At 45.6% G+C, this 19,108-nt stretch overlaps 1 protein-coding gene across 3 annotated transcripts in view; it reads right to left on the bottom strand.

Annotated features, from left to right (window-relative positions):
- Positions 1–2,410: 2,410 nt before the first annotated feature.
- Positions 2,411–19,108, bottom strand: part of LMAN1 (lectin, mannose binding 1) — a 28,070-nt gene continuing 11,372 nt past the window's right edge. For 2 of the 3 annotated variants that reach the window (XM_089305025.1, XM_002713615.6), the window contains 5 exons: positions 18,904–19,097; positions 18,699–18,769; positions 8,829–8,982; positions 5,873–5,994; positions 2,411–5,571 (listed from right to left, as the gene is read on the bottom strand). In XM_089305025.1, the coding sequence (XP_089161151.1) occupies positions 5,535–5,571; positions 5,873–5,994; positions 8,829–8,982; positions 18,699–18,769; positions 18,904–19,097 (578 nt within the window). In that variant the 3' untranslated portion in view covers positions 2,411–5,534. The remainder of the gene's footprint in view (positions 5,572–5,872; positions 5,995–8,828; positions 8,983–18,698; positions 18,770–18,903; positions 19,098–19,108) is intronic. The other variant, XM_008261420.5, reaches the window with a different exon arrangement.

Raw genomic sequence — 19,108 nt, 5'->3', positions numbered from 1 at the left:
AATCTTGGCCGGCACCGTGGCTCAACAGGCTAATCCTCCGCCTTGCAGCACACCGGGTTCTAGTCCCGGTCGGGGCGCCGGATTCTGTCCCGGTTGCCCTTCTTCCAGGCCAGCTCTCTGCTATGGCCCGGGAGGGCAGTGGAGGATGGCCCAAGTGCTTGGGCCCTGCACCCCATGGGAGACCAGGAGAAGCACCTGGCTCCTGCCTTCGGATCAGCGCGATGCACCGGCTGCAGCGCGCTGGCCGCAGCGGCCATTAGAGGGTGAACCAACGGCAAAAGGAAGACCTTTCTCTCTGTCTCTCTCTCCACTCTGCCTGTCAAAAAAAAAAAAAAAAAAATCTTGATGACGAATGGGATGGGAGAGGGAGTAGGAGATGGGATGGTTGTGGGTGGGAGAGGTTATGGGGGAAAACCACTATAATCCAAAAGTTAGATTTTGGAAATTTATATTTATTAAATATATTATTAAATAAAAATTAAAAAAAAAGCAGTCTGGGAGGCGTTTCCTTAAACAGTCCCTTCTGGGGAAAGCACTGAGTTGTGCTGGCCGTCCACAGTTAACGTCTCACCCCCTCGCAGGTAACAGCTGAAGAGGTTCGCAAGACCTGGGGGTCAGTGGCAGTTACACTGTGGTGAAATCTCCACAGCTGATAAGCTTGGGTTTGTATTTACCAAAATGTTAACCAATCCTACAGGAATGAAAACAAATAACTGCTGTTTGTCCTAACATCCCAATACAGTTCATCAAATATGTGTTGAAGTGTCTGTAGACTCGGAGACACTCTGTTAGGTTAAAACAAAAACAAAAACACTAGACTGTCTTCTGTAGGAAGTTACTATGATTCGGACTAGAAATTTTGCGTCCTTTGTTGTGTCTGCAATGGTCCTTCTGTTTCCTGGGACATTTGTATTCATTTTTCATGATGCTCTGCCCAGTTAGCACAGAGTTTGAAAGTCTATCCCAGTGAGTCTCATATTTAAGTCCTCTCCACAGTCAGCACTTGGTGATTGTTTTATTGCCGGTCCTGCTGCCTTCGGTGAGCATTGAGACTTCGTTATGTGGCTCTCCCTGGAAAGGTGTTGTGGTATCCACTAAGAACACGTGACGACTGAGATAGCCTATTAGCCTAATAGGACAGCCTAATAGCCCTGATTTCCTTGGGAAAGTTTAAGTAAGTGATAACCGCTAACCAGCCTTAATTATAGGATAAAAAGTAAGTATTTAATGTGAAAAAAGACAAGGAACCTAAATGGGACCCCGTTCTGGTGTCCGCGGCACGCCTGGCTCTCTGGTCTGCAGTCTATATGGTAGACTTGGGTTCCTGGGCCTGTGCATGGCTGTCCTGTCTCCAGCTGGCGGCAACGACTGAGGGGCTTCTTGGCTCCTGTAATCTCGGGAGCCAGTGCTCCACTGGCTTCCGTGGGAAACAGCAGCGAGGGCACCTGCTCCACAAGCAGAATCGACCGCAGTCCCTGGCAAATGCATTTAAGGAAGCCTGAGAGTATTAGCAGGGCCATGTTGCACTGTGCACCTCATCCAGCAGGGCCACCAAGGGGCAGGAGGCGATCGGGAGCAGCAGCGCCCGACAGAAAGGACCAGCGTCCTGCGGAAGAACGGACAGGAGGCAGCGCGTGGGCTGTCCGAGGAGTGCCTGAGGGCCGGCTCAGCCCAGTCCACGGCAGCCCTGCCAGAGTCCTAGCCTTCCCCAAGTCTCTCAGTCACAGGCCCTGGGTCTCCAGGCGTAAGCCCACGTCCCGATAAACTCCAAGTACAGGGTCGAGGGCCCAGCTATTCATCGGGCTTCGGCTGGCAGCTTCCCTCATCATGCTCCGAGCCCGCTACTGTTTCTGGAACCCCGCTATGGAGGAAGGGGTCTATCAACTGGGTGTACTATTTTTCAGAAACCTCTCCATGAAGACTTCTATAACTGCCTGTGAGGCACGGACTAGGGGCACACTGCGGTCGCCTCTGGCACGCGGCACAGCCAAGCCCAAGCCTCCAGCTCAGGTCTGTCTGACCCCCAACCCCCATCCTTTTCTTTCTACGTCACATCAGCTCTCAGAATTGGAATCAGTTGGCAGCGTGGTGCTTGCTAAAAAGATTGGAAGGTTTTTTAAACTGCCTCTAACTAGTTATGACCAGGAGTTCCTGCTGTAACTCACCATGCTTTTGCTGCCATTTGGTTATTAAAGGTGGAAACATCAGACGCAGTTTTAATTAGTCTGTACTTAGCATTACCAGCAAGAGAACACATTCGCCCGTGATCATTTCGTAGTGTTCTTGACTTCACAGGAGGCAGGCCACAGAGGCACAGTGCTGGGCATATGTTAACGGAACATCACAAAAAGGGTCTATATGGAAACTGAACAGCAACTGATTGTCTGAGGTCAATGAAGGAAAAAGCAAATTTACCAAAATATTTCTTTATTTGAATAAGGTCAATGTCATTTTTTGAGTTCCAGCTAGCATCAAATAACAATCAGAAAAAAAAAAAAAAAAACTTGACAAAATGTTCTCCAATTGAAATTGAAGTGGATAGAAAACCCCTTTCAACTTGAAGTACTATAATAAAAGAAATATATTAAACAGGCAACATACAGATTTAAAAAGTTGCAAGAGTTGATTTTACACTGTATCTTATAAATTAAAACCCCCCATACAGTAATTTTCCACCGTCTCCTTCTGATGGCGCACGCACAAGGGAAGACAACCACAGTCTCAATCCTCACAAAGACCGGAGCGCTGCAGGTGCGCAGGGCAGGCAATCCGTTATTCAAGTAATTGCCGTCTTCCCCCAGTTAGCAGAAAGTACAAATGTCTGAGGTGAAACCTCGCAATCCGGAGAGCACAAAGCTTTAGCAGGCAGGCTTCAATGTGGGAGTTCTCACGGCTTGACCACGATCTGAAGTTGGCGGTGTGAGTTTAAAAGCTATTGCCAAAGTACTAAGAGGTACAGGAAGCAACCTGGATTTAGTTTGTAGTTGCCAATGAATCAAGAGTTTTAGTAAAAGGAACATTAAGTATATTACACATATACTTAACTAGTGCACATTTGCTAATTTCACTGATAATAAAAATACTGTATTATGCTCTCTGCTCAGCTTTAAACCAAGGAAACAAAACGCCTACCCCACCCCCACCCCCACCCCGGCAGTTCTCAGGCACTGTGTGCATAGTCACAGGAGGTGCCTGCTGACACAGGTATCCTGAAGCTGCACCCCTAAGCTGTGCGCGGGTGGCTGGGACCCGGTCCTGGAATCTGTCTTCACAGGCACTCCGGGACCGGGTGGCCCAGGGACCAGACTTTGAGAAACACTGACATCCCTTTAAAATGCAACAAAACATTGTTTATTGTCTGTGACTTCATGGTAAAGCAGTCAAACAATTAGAACACAAGCAAGTGCATTAGCTAAGGGTATCAGCCATTCCGTACTTGCATTTCCTTTTTTAAAAGTGGCATCATAAACATGACGACATAGGTTAAAATTTTTAAATCAATTCTGCTTTAATCCAAGGCACCTGTAAAATACTTGCTGGTGTGAGAGAAGTGAACAAATTCAATTCATACAAAATCGTACAGAAAGGAAGGAATCCGGCAGTGACTGCGTTTTCCACAAAACAAACATTTGTGTTCAGAAAGGAGTTACCTGAAGTCAATGCTTCTGAAGGAACAACCCAAACTTCAGAGGATGAAAGCATCCTGGGTAAGCGCCTTACTGATTGCTTTCCAAGCAAATTGATTTACCATGCAAAAAAAACAAAGATTTATGCACATGCCCCTTCCACGTGTACTGGGACCAATCAGAGCGATTCTCCTTGATTCTCAGCCTGAAATACGAATCCTGCTCAGATCTGGGAGTCCTTTTATGTTCAAGCACAGGTGACCACAGACTTTATAACACTGGGTTTGGCAGCCTTTTATCTCAAGAGGATTTCCCATCTGATAGTCTACAACTTACACATTCTTCTGAAGGCATTAATTTTTTTAATGGAATGAGTAACTTCTGTGATGATGGTGTCTCTCAAACATGAACTTCCAAACATTAGCACTACAACGGAAAGCCACTGGGACAGCATTTTCCATGCTGAGTGACTGAAGTAGAGCGAATTGTCACTACATATCTGCTGTCAGGGTTCCAGGAAAAAACGGTAACATAAAAAGCAAAGCGAGGCTCTGCTCACACAGCACTTGTTTTGGAGTCTTTGCAGAGATTTTGGGTCATTAGCCCAATCTGTAAATGGTATCTAAAAAATTCATCAATCATATTTTACAAAACACTACAGTTTTGAATTCTGTGGCCCCAAAAAAGACAATCACTTTAGCTAAAAAGTATTCTGAAATCAGTAAAAGTTAAGTAGACATTAGCTATGAAAAAAATTAAATCTGCATTTTAAAATGTCACTCACAGATGGTTTCTATAATACCTGAAACTATGTACAAAGACTTTTTATAAAAAACAAAACAAAAACAAAAAAAACCCTTCCCGTCTGGTATTTCAAGGTTAACTTACTAACAACTGCTTCACAATATCCTTAGTTCTGGCCTTGGAAGAAAATCCGAAGCATTCACTCTATTTTAAAGCTGCTTCTACCACAGCTTCCTGGATTTAGAACAGTCAGGACCCCCGGGTGGCAGGGAGGAATGTAAACAAGAACCTAGTGGCAGTGGTAGACTTTGTGAATTTAAAATACCCTCCAAGATCACAGTCTGGGCTGAGTTACATGTTCTACAAGAGGAGAGAGACGGTTCCTTAAAATACAAGTACAACATCCATGCTCATAATATTGAATTGACATCAATGGAACGGAGATACTCAACAGTATGGGCAATTGTGAACAGAATCCATATTACCAGGCAAAATTCCCAGAGAAAACATGTTCATAGGACACGTGATTTTTTTCAGGCAAAAAGCAGCTCTTAACTTCCCCTCTCAATTGCCTCTAAAAGTGAAATACACCGCTGATAATCAGAGGAAGAAACATGTCAAAAGCAAACTGAAGTCTATTATCCAGATCCTAAAGCTCTCCGACAAAATATTCTTTGATTTTTAAAGTGAGCTGTACGAAAAGGAAAGGAATGCGGGACTAGGTCTTAGGCAATCCGACCTCTGAAAAGACTGGTTACAAAATCAACACAATGGGGCATTCTTCAGGAGACCAGCGTTTGGGGGGCGGGGAGGAAGCAGGAGGGTGTGTTTACAGTGAACACAGAAACCTCCAACACTGGAGGCGTGGGCGGGACGAGAGGGGTGACGTCCACACCAGGAGCTGCCCCCTTTTCTATCCCTTATTCTGTCCAGTGGCTGCATGCCACTGACAAGCAAGTCACTCAAATTTTAACAAATGTGTGTACTATGAACAAATTTACTTGTGGTTATCTTTAAGGTTTATTTTTACTGCAAACCAATGTTTAAACATTTGTTTTATACAAAATTTAATAATTTAGGCTGTTAAGCAATTAAATACTTAAATTCCCTAAAAAGTCAGTGTTTTGTACATACGTACACGATGTACACACATGAAAATGATGGTCAAAAGAACTTCTTGGCAGCTGCTTCTTGCTGACTCCTAAGGAAAAAAAAAAAAAGAAAAAACTGAAAGTTGTATACACTTAACCTTGGAAAGAAATTAGACTGCTTAAAATTAAAATACCAATGTCCTTTTGGATTGTAAAATACATTAAAATAAGCATATATTCTACCTGTGCACTCCCATGTGAACTGAAATAGGCAAGAAAAAGTATTTGCTATGTGCAAACTTAACCTTATAGGTACTGAAAGCTACACTATGGGCATAGATAACTTAGCTGAGTGTGTCAAATTAAACTAATAAGGAAAAATGTTGGCTCAGATTTTACTCAAAGGCTTACCTGTACATGATATATCCAATGAATAACACCGTTTGCACCACTACAAATATAACAAAGTGGACTGTGGACAAACATGATGGAAATGGCGGTAGTTCTGGGCATTTCGGTTTTTCATTTGATGGCTATAACAAAAGAGAATTTTCTGTAACTATTAGGCAAATTAGTGGTCTGGAAAAAGAAATAAATGTAAAAGTACTTAAAACCTCATAGTTTACTATATAAAAACATTTTCATTATTCATTCCGCAAAATATCTACTATTCCCTTAATTTTCATTACTTAAAATTTTTTTTAAAGACTTTATACATTTTTTACTTATTTGAAGGTAAGAGTGAAAGAGAGAGAGGAGTATCAATCTTCCCAAATACCCACAATAGCTGGAGCGGGGCCAGGCCAGAGGTAGGAACTCCATCTAAGTCTGCCGTGTGGGTGGCAGGAACCCCAGCACTTGGGTCATCCTCCACTGCCTTCCCAGGCCCATTAACAGGGAGCCTCAAGCAGGTAGTTTAACCTGCTACACCGCAATACCCACCCCTAAAACTTTTTAAAAGAATAGTTGATGGGCTAATGCTGTGATGTAGTGGGTTAAGCCTCTGTCTGTGGTGCCAGTTTGTATTCCTGCCACTCCTCTTCGATTCAGCTCTCTGCTTTGGCCTGGGAAAGCAGTGGAAGATGGCCCAAGTGCTTGGGCCCCTGCACCTGCATGGGAGACGCGAAGAAGTGCCTGGCTCCTGACTTTGAATCGGCTCAGCTCTGGTCATTACTGCCATTTGGGGAGTGAACCAGCAGATGGAAGACCTTTCTCTCTGTCTCTCCCTCTCTGTCTGTAACTCCACCTTTCAAATAAATAAATAAAATCTTTAAAAAAAAAAGTAGTTGTTAGCCAGTGCCACGGCTCAATAGGCTAATCCTCTGCCTTGCGGCGCTGGCACACCGGGTTCTAGTCTTGGTCGGGGCGCCGGATCCTGTCCTGGTTGCCCCTCTTCCAGGCCAGCTCTCTGCTGTGGCCTGGGAAGGCCGTGGAGGATGGCCCAAGTGCTTGGGCCCTGCACCCCATGGGAGACCAGGAAAAGCACCTGGCTCCTGCCTTCGGATCAGTGCAGTGTGCCGGCCGCAGCGCGCCGGCCGTGGTGGCCATTGGAGAGTGAACCAATGGCAGGGAAGACCTTTCTCTCTGTCTCTCTCTCTCACTGTCCACTCTGCCTGTCAAAAAAAAAAAAAAAAAAAAAAAAAGTAGCTGACACTGGACATCTTCTATCCTATTTCCATGAGTATTTCTTCTATTTAAAGAAGGTATTAGGGGCCAGTGCTGTGGCATAACAGGTAAAGCCACCGCTTGCAGTGTCACCATCCCATTTGGATGCTGGTTCAAGTCCCAGCTGCTCCACTTCCAATCCAACTCTCTGCTGTGGCCTGAGGAATCAGTGGAAGATGGCTCAAGTCCTTGGGCCCCTGCACCCACATGGGAGACCCAGAGGAAGCTCCTGGCTCCTGGCTTTGGATTGGCACAGCTCCGGATGTTGCAGCCATCTGGGCAGTGAAGCAGAGAATGGCAAACATTTCTCTCTCTCTCTCTCTCTCTCCCCTTCTGCCTCTCTGTAATTCTACCTTTCAAATAAATAAATAAATCTTAAAAAAAAAAAAAAAAAGGTAATTAAATACAAGGAACAGAGATTTGATCACACTGTCCAGACAGAACGGCTTCCAAGATGACTTGCTCTTAATATGATTATGTCTATGAACAAAGGTCTTCAATACACACATACTACCCACAGCATCAACTGGGTCTTTGCAACATGGGCTAATGCTGGGGAAAAATATTCTCAGGCAGAACTAAAGGAATAGATAATAATGCTTTGGATGAGAGGTCATGGTCAACAAGAAAACTGTAACATATGTAAAAGAAATATAGTCAAGGCATACACACAGAACTATGGTCGAGAAAGGGAGTGTCCAAAAATAAAGTCCAAGATACAGGTTCTTCCCTTCTGCCACTTACTAGCTAATTAACAAAGCTAGTTTAACCTAATGTTTGTTACTAACATATTAATTTAAAATATTTCCTAAAGGCTATTAAATATTTTTTTAAAAAACTTTTAGGCCGGTGCCACGGCTCACTAGGCTAATCCTCCGCCTAGCGGCGCCGGCACACCGGGTTCTAGTCCCGGTCGGGGCGCCGGATTCTGTCCCGGTTGCCCCTCTTCCAGGCCAGCTCTCTGCTGTGGCCAGGGAGTGCAGTGGAGGATGGCTCAGGTGCTTGGGCCCTGTACCCCATGGGAGACCAGGAAAAGCTCCTGGCTCCTGCCATCGGATCAGCGCGGTGCGCCGGCCGCAGCGCGCCGGCCGCGGCGGCCATTGGAGAGTGAACCAATGGCAAAGGAAGACCTTTCTCTGTCTCTCTCTCTCACTGTCCACTCTGCCTGTCAAAAAAAAAAAAAAACAAAAACAAACAACTTTTAGATAAAACTCTATAAAATATACAGCACTGGAGCTCTGCCTCTGGTACTAGGGAATAAGACTCAAGCATATTCCCAACAGGCCTCACAGGGGAGAGCTGGCAGAGCTAGACACCAATCCAGTCCAACCCAGTCCAATTCAACCCACTCGAGACGCACAAAACCTGACGGAAGGCAAGTGCAACTGAAAAGATACCAGGAAACGACCAGGTCAGAACCTTGGTGGTGGTGGGGTAAGCGATGTATGGATATCAGAAAATATGTTCATTAAATGATAATAAAAATACTACACATAAGCAAATCATGGGACAGCTGGTCTGAATCCCAGCCCGTGAAGGGTTAACTGCTATGAGAACTGCTCCTCAGTTTCAACCAAGTAGAGAAGCAGGACACACAGACACCTGGAACATACAGAGCAGCACAGTTTTAGCACAAGAAAGTGGAAGGTGAACCCTTTGGAAGGCGAGCACGGCACCGTCGCGGAGAAGGAAAGCGAGTTACCACGTTCCGCTGCACGATGCTGTCGATGTCCCGCTTCACCATGTGCAGGTGCTCCTTGATGTCAAGGAAGTGCTGGGTGGTCTCGTAGACGCCTCCTGCGGAGCCAGGGTGCTGCAGCCCGCCGACCAGCCTGGCGGTTTCACTCATGGAATTCCTGAAACACAGACTCCCCTTATATAATGCAATCACTCTGAGGACAAGTTTTCTGAAGTCAGATATCACAATCAACTGTCTTCCAAACTGGAAAAGAATTATAAAACTACAACTTAACTTTTTTCCTTTATTAAAGATTATTTAAAAATAACCAAAGAATATTACCTAACAATCTGAGTTAAAAGTATAAGTGGATATCGAGTAACATAATCGGAGATACTCTTATTCTTACTGGAACCTTTTTTGTTTGTTTTAAAAGATTTATTTATTTTTTTGAGTGTTAGAATTACAGAAAGAGAGGAGAGATATAGATATATAGATACAGGTAGATACTATACTATATATACCTGTATCTATATATCTATATCCAGCCATATCTATATCTATCTATCTATCTATCTATCTATCTATCTATAGAATCTTCCAATTGTTAGTTCACTTCTCAGATGGCCCCAAAGCCAGGAGCCAAAGCTTCATCTGGTCTCCCACGTGCGTGCAGGGACCTAAACACTTGGGCCATCTTCCGCTGCTTTCCCCAGACTGTTAACAGGGAGCTAGACCACAAGTGGAGCAGCCGGGATTCAAACTGGTGCATTCATATGGGATGCTGGCCTCTCTGAGGGCAGCTTTACCAGCTATGCCACAACACCAGCCTACCTTACTGAAATCTAAGTGTTCTGTGTTACAGCATAATAGATCAACTCATCAGGCCTGGGCTGTCCAAACCCTGCACATATCAAAGGTTTTCAGGTATGTGCTTGCCCTGCTGCTAGGAGATGGCTTGTGAACCCCTGCAACACCCTGCCTGATAAGAGAGTATCTTTGTACACCTGGGGCCGTGGGCCTTGCCAGAGTTTACACAAATACTGTGTTTTCCCACAAATGTCTGTTTTTGTTTGCGCAAGGCCTCAGGCTTACCCCATATCAGCTTGCCTTCTAGGGAGAGTGGAGACCAACTTAGCATTTCAGGTCAGGTGCTGCACACCTATGTGACTGATCTGATAAAGCCCTGGCCAGCAGTCTCTAGGTAGCAGCGTTCCGCTCCGTTCTCACACCCTGCTGCTGGGAGAAGTAAGTACTGACTGCGAGACCCGACTGGAGAGGACCGAGGCAGTCTGCTCCTGCTTCCTGCTGGACTCTGCGCACTTTTTCCTTTGCTGATTTCACTCTCTTCTTTGTTGTGCTGAACCGTAACCATGAGTATAGCAGCTGTTCCTCCAGGCAGTCACAGAACCAGAGTTGCAGGAACTCTGAACACAAACGGAATACCACCTCTCTCTCTCTGCAGCTCTGTCAGAGAACCCCAGTGTGCAAACCCAGTGTGCCAACTGGCACCCACCCAGAGCGCCATCTGTGTGTTCCAGAGACGTGGGGAAAACTGCATGTTTGGTGTTTGCTATGCCGAGTGATGGTGCGAGTGTCTGCAGTCTGGCATCTCTCTGCAGGGCACGACAGAAAATTCCTACACGACCACTGGGTGTGCCTTTGGATACGAACCTGCAGGCGTAACAGTAGGGACTACAAATTTTCCTTTAACAATGGCAGAAATATAATGGGCTTCTTATTAATAAGTAAAGGAATGGCTTTGAGTTTTAGTTTGCCTGAAAATCTCATCATTTTACTTAGGAGTATACAGAAGGCTCTACAAATGGCAAACAGCTGTTATTTTATTTATTTATTTATTTATTTTGACAGGCAGAGTTAGACAGTGAGAGAGAGAGACAGAGAGAAAGGTCTTCCTTCCATTGGTTCACCCCCAAAATGGCCGCCATGGCTGGAGCTGCGCCAGTCCGAAGCCAGGAGCCAGGTGCTTTCACCTGGTCTCCCATGTGGGCACAGGGGCCCAAGCACTTGGGCTATCCTCCACTGCCCTCCCAGGCCACAACAGAGAGCTGGACTGGAAGAGGAGCAACCAGGACAAGAACCCGGCGCCTATACGGAATGCTGGCGCCATAGGCAGAGGATTAACTAGGTGAGCTATGGCGCTGGCCCCAAACAGCTTGTTATTTTTTTAATTTTTCTCTCTCTCTTTTTCTCTCTCTCTTTCTCTTTCTCCCCCTTTCTTTCTTTTCTGACAGAGTGGACAGTGAGAGAGAGAGACAGAGAGAAAGGTCTTCCTTTGCCGTTGGTTCACCCTCCAATGGCCGCCGCGGCCGGCGCACCGCGCTGATGCGATGGCAGGAGCCAGGTGCTTCTCCTGGTCTCCCATGGGGTGCAGGGCCCAAGCACTTGGGCCATCTTCCACTGCACTTCCCTGGCCACAGCAGAGAGCTGGCCTGGAAGAGGGGCAACCGGGACAGAATCCAGCGCCCCAGCCAGGACTAGAACCTGGTGTGCCAGCGCCGCAAGGTGGAGGATTAGCCTAGTGAGCTGCGGCACCGGCCTTAAACAGCTTGTTATTAACATGAAGAAGTTTAGTTTCATTTTATTTGAAAGGCAGAGAGACAGAGAGACAGAGAGAGCTTCCATCCACTGGTTCACTTCCCATAGCCCGCAATAATCAGGCTGGACCAGGCAGAAGCCAGGAGCCTAAACTCTATCCAAGTCTCTCACATGGGTGACAGGGACCTGATCACTTGAGTCATCACCTGCTCCCTCATAGGCTGTGCATTAGCAGGAAGCTTGATTAGAAATAGAGCACCTGGGGCCAATGCTGTAGCACAGTGGGTTGAAGCCCCAGCCTGTAGTGCTGGTATCTCATAGGGGCGTCAATTGAGTCCTGGCTGCTCTACTTCCCATCCAGCTCCCTGCTAATGCACCTGGGAAAGCAGTAGAAGATGGCCCTGGTGCTTGGGTCCCTGCACCCACGTGGGAGACACAAAAGTAGCTCCAGCTCCTGGCTTTGGATTGGCTCAGCTCCAGCCATTGCGGCCATTTGGGGAGTGAACCAGCAGATGGAAGACCTCTCTCTCTCTCTCTACCTCTCTCTGTAACTCTTTCAAATAAATAAATCTTAAAAACAAACAAACAAATCAAAAAAACCAGTCCCAAGGACTCAAACCTGCACTGATATGGGATGTATATGTCCCACCTTAGTGGCCGCTTAACTGCCGCACCAACTGCCTACCCTATTATTAATGCTTATATTATGACTTAATTTTCTGCAAGTCTGGAGATTCATTGGTGAGGCAGATAAAATAAGCCTGGACTGGGATAATGCTGCTAATTGCTGATACTGAGCGATGGATACGCAAAGGCTCATAGCACTATTCTACCTCTGTGTATGTTTGCAAATGGACAACAAATCGGTAAGGGTCTACACTATCTACCTCCAGTGTATCGCCCACTACTCCCTTCCACCGGTCTCGCCTCCTGCCATTCCTGGACAGTATCCTCTGCAGTTAAGCCCCCGTCTTTGTGATGCTCTTTCTAGTCAGGATCTCTCCCCAGTGCCTGTGGTCTAAAACAGAAAGCCCGGTTCCAATGCCACCCTTCCCTTTCCCCAATCCTCTCCTGCCAAACACAGTCACTCCCTATACCCCCAGTCCACAAGCCTCCATTTCTACTCTGAATCTGCACAGGTGGGCTGTCTCCCCCTCACAGCACACACCCCTTGAGAATAGGGGTCAGGGCTCTCACTTCCTACCAATGCCTTCCACAGCTATGGTTCAGTTTGGATGAACATGTAAACAAGTTATTTCACTTAGTTCCCTGGAGTAAAATTTAGATTAAAAAGAAACAGCTTTATGGAAAAAAACACAGACTCAAATCTTACACTCAGAAATAACACCATATGTCAGACTGTTAAATATAGTAAAAGTTTTTCACAATTACATTTGAATTTACATGATCAATAAAGATTTTAAAACTGGGGCCAGCATTGTGGCGTAGAGGGTGAAGTCACCGCTTGCAACTCCAGTACCCCTTATGGGCACCAGTTTCTGTCTTGGCTGCTCCACTTCTGATCCAGCTCCCTGCTGATGGCCTGAGAAAGGCAGCAGAGTGCTTAGGCCCCTGCCACACCTGTGGGGGACCTGGAACAAGCTCCTGGCGACCGGCTAGTCTGGGGAGTGAAGCGGCAGATGAAAGATCTCCCTCTGTGTCTCCCTCTCTCTTTGTAACTTTCATATAAATAAATCTTCTTTTAAAAAAATTGTAAAACTAGCTACAAAGTATCTCAAGTGTTTTCTGCATTAATGTCATTATTGATTAAAATTCCTCTTAATGGCACACATACTAAAAAATATTCATGTGAGTCTAAGCTTTTCCATTAAAACTCAAATTAAGGATTACATTTTAATGCACTTACAAATACTTATTAAGCCTAAAGCCTGGGGCCAGTGCTGTGGCACAGCAGGTTAAGCCACCACATGCAATGCCAGCATCCCACATGGGCGCCAGTTTGAGTCCCGGGTACTACACTTCTGATCCAGCTCCCTACTAATGCACTCAGGAAAGCAGTGGAAGATGGCCCAAGTCCTTGGGCCCCTGCACCCATGTGGGAGACCTGGAAGAAGCTCCTGGCTCCTGGATTTTGTCTGGCCCAGCCCTGGCTGTTTGTGGCCACTTGGGGAGTAAACAAGCAGATGGAAGATCTATCTCTCTGTGTAACTCTATTCTTCAAATAAATAAATCTTTCAAAAATGAAAAATGTCTAAAGCCTCCCAGAATATATAACCTCCTTACTTCTCAGAAGCCTAAACTTACTTACATATAAATGTCTTTTTAATATGGAAAGATTCAGTCATTTAATGAGCTCCTATTCATTCATTCGCCTGCTGGTTCTGCTAACATTTATTGGTTCATGTGATAAGCCAGGCAATTTTTAGGGATATTAACTGTCAGGCAAAAACACAATTCCTCCCCGTGAGGGCGGTCCAGGCGGGCAGCAACGTCGCAGCCGCACAACCACAGCTCTGCAGAGATACCTTCACTTCAGCTGGCTCCTACAGCCCCGTGTGAACCTGAGGCGGCGCCTGTGGGCCAGAATTTAGGGAACAGATCAGAGAGGACTGGACAGAGCCCTAGAGAAAAACACTCTCCCAGGGATGACTGAAGGAAGCGCAACAGTGAAGGGAAGTATGTGGAACAGAAGCCAAGAGGGAACAGTCTGCACAAGACTCGACAGAGAAGTTTCCAGATGGAGGAGCAGGAGCAGGTGTGAACTGTGCCTCAGAGTCCAGCAAGATGAGGACCGGAAGGGGCTCACTAGGGGACCAGCGCCTCAGAAAGGAGTTCAGTGTCCTGGTGTCAATTAGGTGGTTTGGAAGTGGACAGAGGTCGTTTGGCCTACATTTGAAAGGCAGATGAAGAGGGAAGGAAAAAGAGAAAGCAACAGTTAAAGGCAAGAAGGGCTAGTTCAAGATTTGGGTTGATTTGATGAGATTTAAATCCTGGAAGAGCAAGTCTTTTAAAATGGAAGAAAGTGATCTTGACGGACAAGGCAAAGATGGAAGACAGAATGGATCACTGATAAAGCCAAGTTCAGAAGTCTCAGAAGGGGATCCAGGGTTAAAGCGTGGCCCTGTTCCTCTGAACAAGAGGAAGGCTGACAGTTAAGTGTGGCTGGAGCCACGTGAGGGGGGGAGTGGGACAGGGAAAGAGGAGTGGAAGAGGCAAGGACACCCACGAAGAAGAGTAGAAGTGGTGGCCAGGAGAATGGTGAGTACCCTGAATCAGACAACGTGAGCAAGCAGGGATGAAGACAATCAGGAATGAACAAAGTCTGCTAAGTGTCTTGAAAATGCACCGGGGAAGGGCTGGCGCTGTGGCGTAGCAGGTAAAGCCGCTGCCTGCAGTGCCCGCATCCCATATGGGCACCGGTTCAAGTCCTGGCTGCTCCATTTCCGATCCAGCTCTCTGCTATGGCCTGCGAAAGCAGAGGAAGATGGCCCAGGTGCTTGGGCCCCTGGCTCCTGGCTTCGGGCAGGCGCAGCTCTGGCTGTTGTGGCCATCTGGGGAGTGAACCAGTGGATGAAAGACACCCCCCCCCCCCCCGCCTCTCCCTGTCTGTAACTCTGCCTTTCAAATAAATCTTAAAAAAAAAAAAAAAAAAAAAAGACAATGGCAATGCATTGGGGTGCAGACACAGAATAGAGGACGGTTAACAGCCCAGTCCCAGAGGAAAATGTGAAAGCACTCATGTGAAAATGTCGCACATAATACCTAGAACGAAAGGTAAACACGAAATGCCAAACGCTGCCTGCTCACCAAAGAGAGCATTTATATTCTGAATTCAACATTTTAGAAACATAACAATTATCAAATGGCACAAGCCAACATGCTCGAGGGTACTCCAAAAAAGTTCATGGAAAAACAATGAAAATATAGGTTCGTTTTGGTGCAGAAATACTTAGAACCAAGCCAGTTTTTTTTTCATATATGCATTTCCATGAACTTTTTTAATTACCCTCATTCAAATATCAAAGGTAAAAAATATTTGCTGAAAAGGCCTAGAAGCAATGATGATAGTACAGTACTGCACACTAAACTATCGTCAAATCCTGTCCCCCACTAAAACTTCAGGACTCCTAGAAAAAAATGCCTTGTTGCCAGGAGGGAAAAAGAAATGTCCAAGAGAAGCCAGGAGAGCCTTACGCTCAGCAGGAAGGAAGCTAACCCAGACCACAGGGTCTGTGCTCCTAGGACATATGTTAACTTGGAGGGGCTGCTAATGGCCACAGATGATACGATTTCAGCACTGATAACAAAGACTAATGGATTGAAACAGCAAAACATAGTCAACTATGTGAGTTGAGGGGGAAAAAGCACCCCTTGTTATTTAACCTTGAAGGCTGCCAGGGCACCAACTCATTACTCCAAACACAGTAGGGCCTTTCCTGAACTAGCTCAGGGTAGTAGGTGACGGGAGACCTCTTTCTTCCCTAGAATGCCAGCGTTACCCTTTTCCAACCTGCAACCACATGACGGATCTAGGCTACAGCCACCCCTGGTGGTGAACACTCAGAGAGGTTCACGATCATCCGTGGGTACGTGTGTCAGACCCACAGTCATCCGTGGGTACCTGCTGCCATGACGTGGATATGGTCTTGAGTGTGTCTCGAAGGGGTCATGTGTAGAAATTTCAATCCCATTATGGAGTATTAGAAGGGGGGAGATTCCATCTGACTGTAGTGCTTAGAGGTGGGGTCTCTGGGTGGGGGAGTGATCAGGAACAGATAACGCCATCAGCGTGGAGCCTCCAGGACCGAATCCTGGTAGTTTTATAAGGACAAAGACCAGAGGAGACACACATGCATATTCCCTGTCACCCCAGGCCACCTCAGACTCTAGATTGGCCACTAAACCTTGGATCAGACTGTGAGACAACATACACCTCTTTCTTTATAACTTAACCATCCATGGTACTGTATCAGCAACAGAAAATAGACTAATACACCCGTGGATACAAAAATCCAAAGATGTTTCAGGTCCTTATATAAAATGGAGTAGTACTGACATATAAGCTACATACACTCTCTCATAGACTTTAAATCCTCTCTAAATGACTTGTCATACTTAATACAATGTAAATGCCACGTGGTTATTTAGAAAACAATGGTAAGACAAAAAGTGTGCACACGTTTAGCACAGACTTCATTTTCCCCCCCAGATATTTTCAACCAGAGGTTGGCTGAATCCACAGGTGCTGAGGGCAGCTGCAATGGATGTGCTCATATATGACATGAGGTTATCAGAAGTGTTGAAACCGGGTGATGGGGACACAGAAGAGGACCCTTCTACTAATCTCAACTTTTTCTGTATGTTTGAAAACCTCTATAATGAAAATAAAAATTGGTAAGGAGATCTGTTAGAAACGGCAGTTAAGTGGGATGATCCTGAGAATCAGGCCTGACTCTTGTGACACTGTGATCTTCTATCATCCATCTTTCCTCTTTTCTAAACTGAAGAAGGTTATATACATGCTTCTGAAGCTTTCCTTCTGCTAAAAGAGATGCTCCAGGTGGGTATTTGGCCTGTGGGTTAAGCCATCCACTTCCTGTATGAAGTCGCTTGGCTTCAGTTCCTGGCTCCACTCTCAATTCCAGCTTCCTGCCAGTGCAGACTCCGGGAAGCAGCAAACGATGGCTCCAGCGGCTGCAGTCCTGTCACCCACGCGGGAGACCTGCACTGCCTTCCCACCCTCAGGCTGGACCTCAGCCACTGCAGGTATTTGGGGAGTGAACCAGTAGGTAGGCATTTTCTCTGTCTCCACCCTCCCCTAGACTTGAATTTAAAAAATAAAACAAAACATTTTTTAAAGAAAAATAATTCTGTAAGAATATGAAAATCCAGACAAATCATTCCTCCCACAAAAGGCTAATATTTCACTCCCCCCCCTTTTTTCTGAAGTTTAATTCTGAAGAAAAGCTCTAGAGGATTAATTCAGAAATCCGAGTTCAGTTTTTACATTAACTTACAGTTGGTATTGCATCTGTTCTCAGTCAGTGGACGAGGCAAGGACTGCTAACTACCCACAGGGCGTGCTTTCATGGACAGTTCAACTGCATGGCTAGGGTTTCCTAGCCACTACTGAACCTTAAGATTTGTAATATTACTGTTCAATGATATAAACAAAGCTCAAAAGGGTATCCAGAGTATGCTACCCTTCACAGAAGAAGAGGAGCTAAGAAAATATGTATGTGCCAAAGAAATACAGGAAGAACAAAGCAGATACTAATAGGACTGGGTAGCCATGGGGATGAGTGGGAAGTGATACTTCTATGAATAGATATTTTTAGGGCTGGGACTCTCAGCACCATCATATTCTCATATCTTTTGTACTAGTCAGTTTCTTGCTACTTTAAGTAAAATACCTGAGAGAAGCTACTTATGAAGGAAGGTTTAGTCTGGCTCACAGATGAGGCTAGGACATGGCATTGTACCAGAAAGTAGGACACAGTATTGGACCAGTATATTCAAATAAAGAAATGGGGGCTTCTTGAAAGAACACAGAAGCTGACCTGGAAGGCGCTCATAGCGACCAAAAGGAGTCACACACAATTCCTTCAAAATGGCTTCAATTCAGTAAAAAGAAGTCCTGCATCAAATCTGACTACATTATGGTCCCCACAACCCTGTGGATGCTAACTATGGAACTAATATGTTCCACGGAATTATTACTATTACCCATTTTCAAAATATCTTATCAATACAAGAACATACCTGGCTTTGTCAAGTAACTAGAACAAATCTGTTTTTTAAAGATGCTAAAACAAGGGGCCAGTGCTGTGGCATAGTAGGCTAAGCCTCTGCTGGCAGTTCCAGCATCCCATATGGGCGCCGGTTTGTGTCCTGGCTGCTTCTCTTCTGATCCAGCTCTCTGCTATGGCCTGGGAAAGCAGTAGAAGATGGCCCAAGTCCTTGGGCCCCTGCACCCACGTGAGACCCAAGGAAGAAACTCCCGGCACCTGGCTCCTGGCTTCTGATCAGCTCAGCTCTGGTCGTTGTAGCCATTTAGGGAGTGAACCAGCAGATGGAAGGCCTTTCTTTGTCTCTCCCTCTTTCTGTCTGTAACTCTACCTCTCAAATAAATAAAATCTTTTAAAAAAATGCTTAAACATTTTTTCTTTTGTACCTTAGAACAATTTAAAAATTTAAACATTTTTAGTTTCTAATCTTCAAAATTCCTATATTTATTCCCCTATTTACAAAATGAATCTAAAATATGACTCTTATCCTCCTGGAGGAATCTTATAATACAGAGCTTGTATACAAAGACAAGTCACACATTCAAGATAAGGATGTAACACTCTGACACTACTTTTATATACTTACTTCATTTCATTTACTTGTCTCAGAATCTCCTGCTGCGTGTTCACAACATTATCCACTTCTTGCTGTGTGATCTGGAGGGAGGAAAGATGACCAGCCAACTCAATATTCCATGTTCTACAGAAGCACAGACCAACGTAGTCTTTTTTCCCTACAGCCCCTCTGCCGAGGGCTCAATGCAGCATTTGTGCATAGCTTGACAGCTCACCTGCCCGTGCTGTCCTGGGACTCCAGTTCCTCTTTTCGAGATCTCCTCTGTCAGTGAAGAGACGTATCTTCTCTGCTCATCAAGAATCATATCTAACTGTCGGTTCAGCTGCTTGATTTCAAGATGGATCCGATTCTGTCCTTCAAAGATTTGTCTTAGCTCCCGATCTCCTACACTCTCAAATATTTCATCCGCTGCAAAGGAA

Source organism: Oryctolagus cuniculus, chromosome 10 (genome assembly GCF_051225735.1).
Source record: "Oryctolagus cuniculus isolate XC-2025 breed Fujian yellow rabbit chromosome 10, ASM5122573v1, whole genome shotgun sequence".
Classification (NCBI taxonomy): Eukaryota; Metazoa; Chordata; class Mammalia; order Lagomorpha; family Leporidae; genus Oryctolagus; species Oryctolagus cuniculus.
This window is presented reverse-complemented; position numbering and strand designations above follow the sequence as displayed.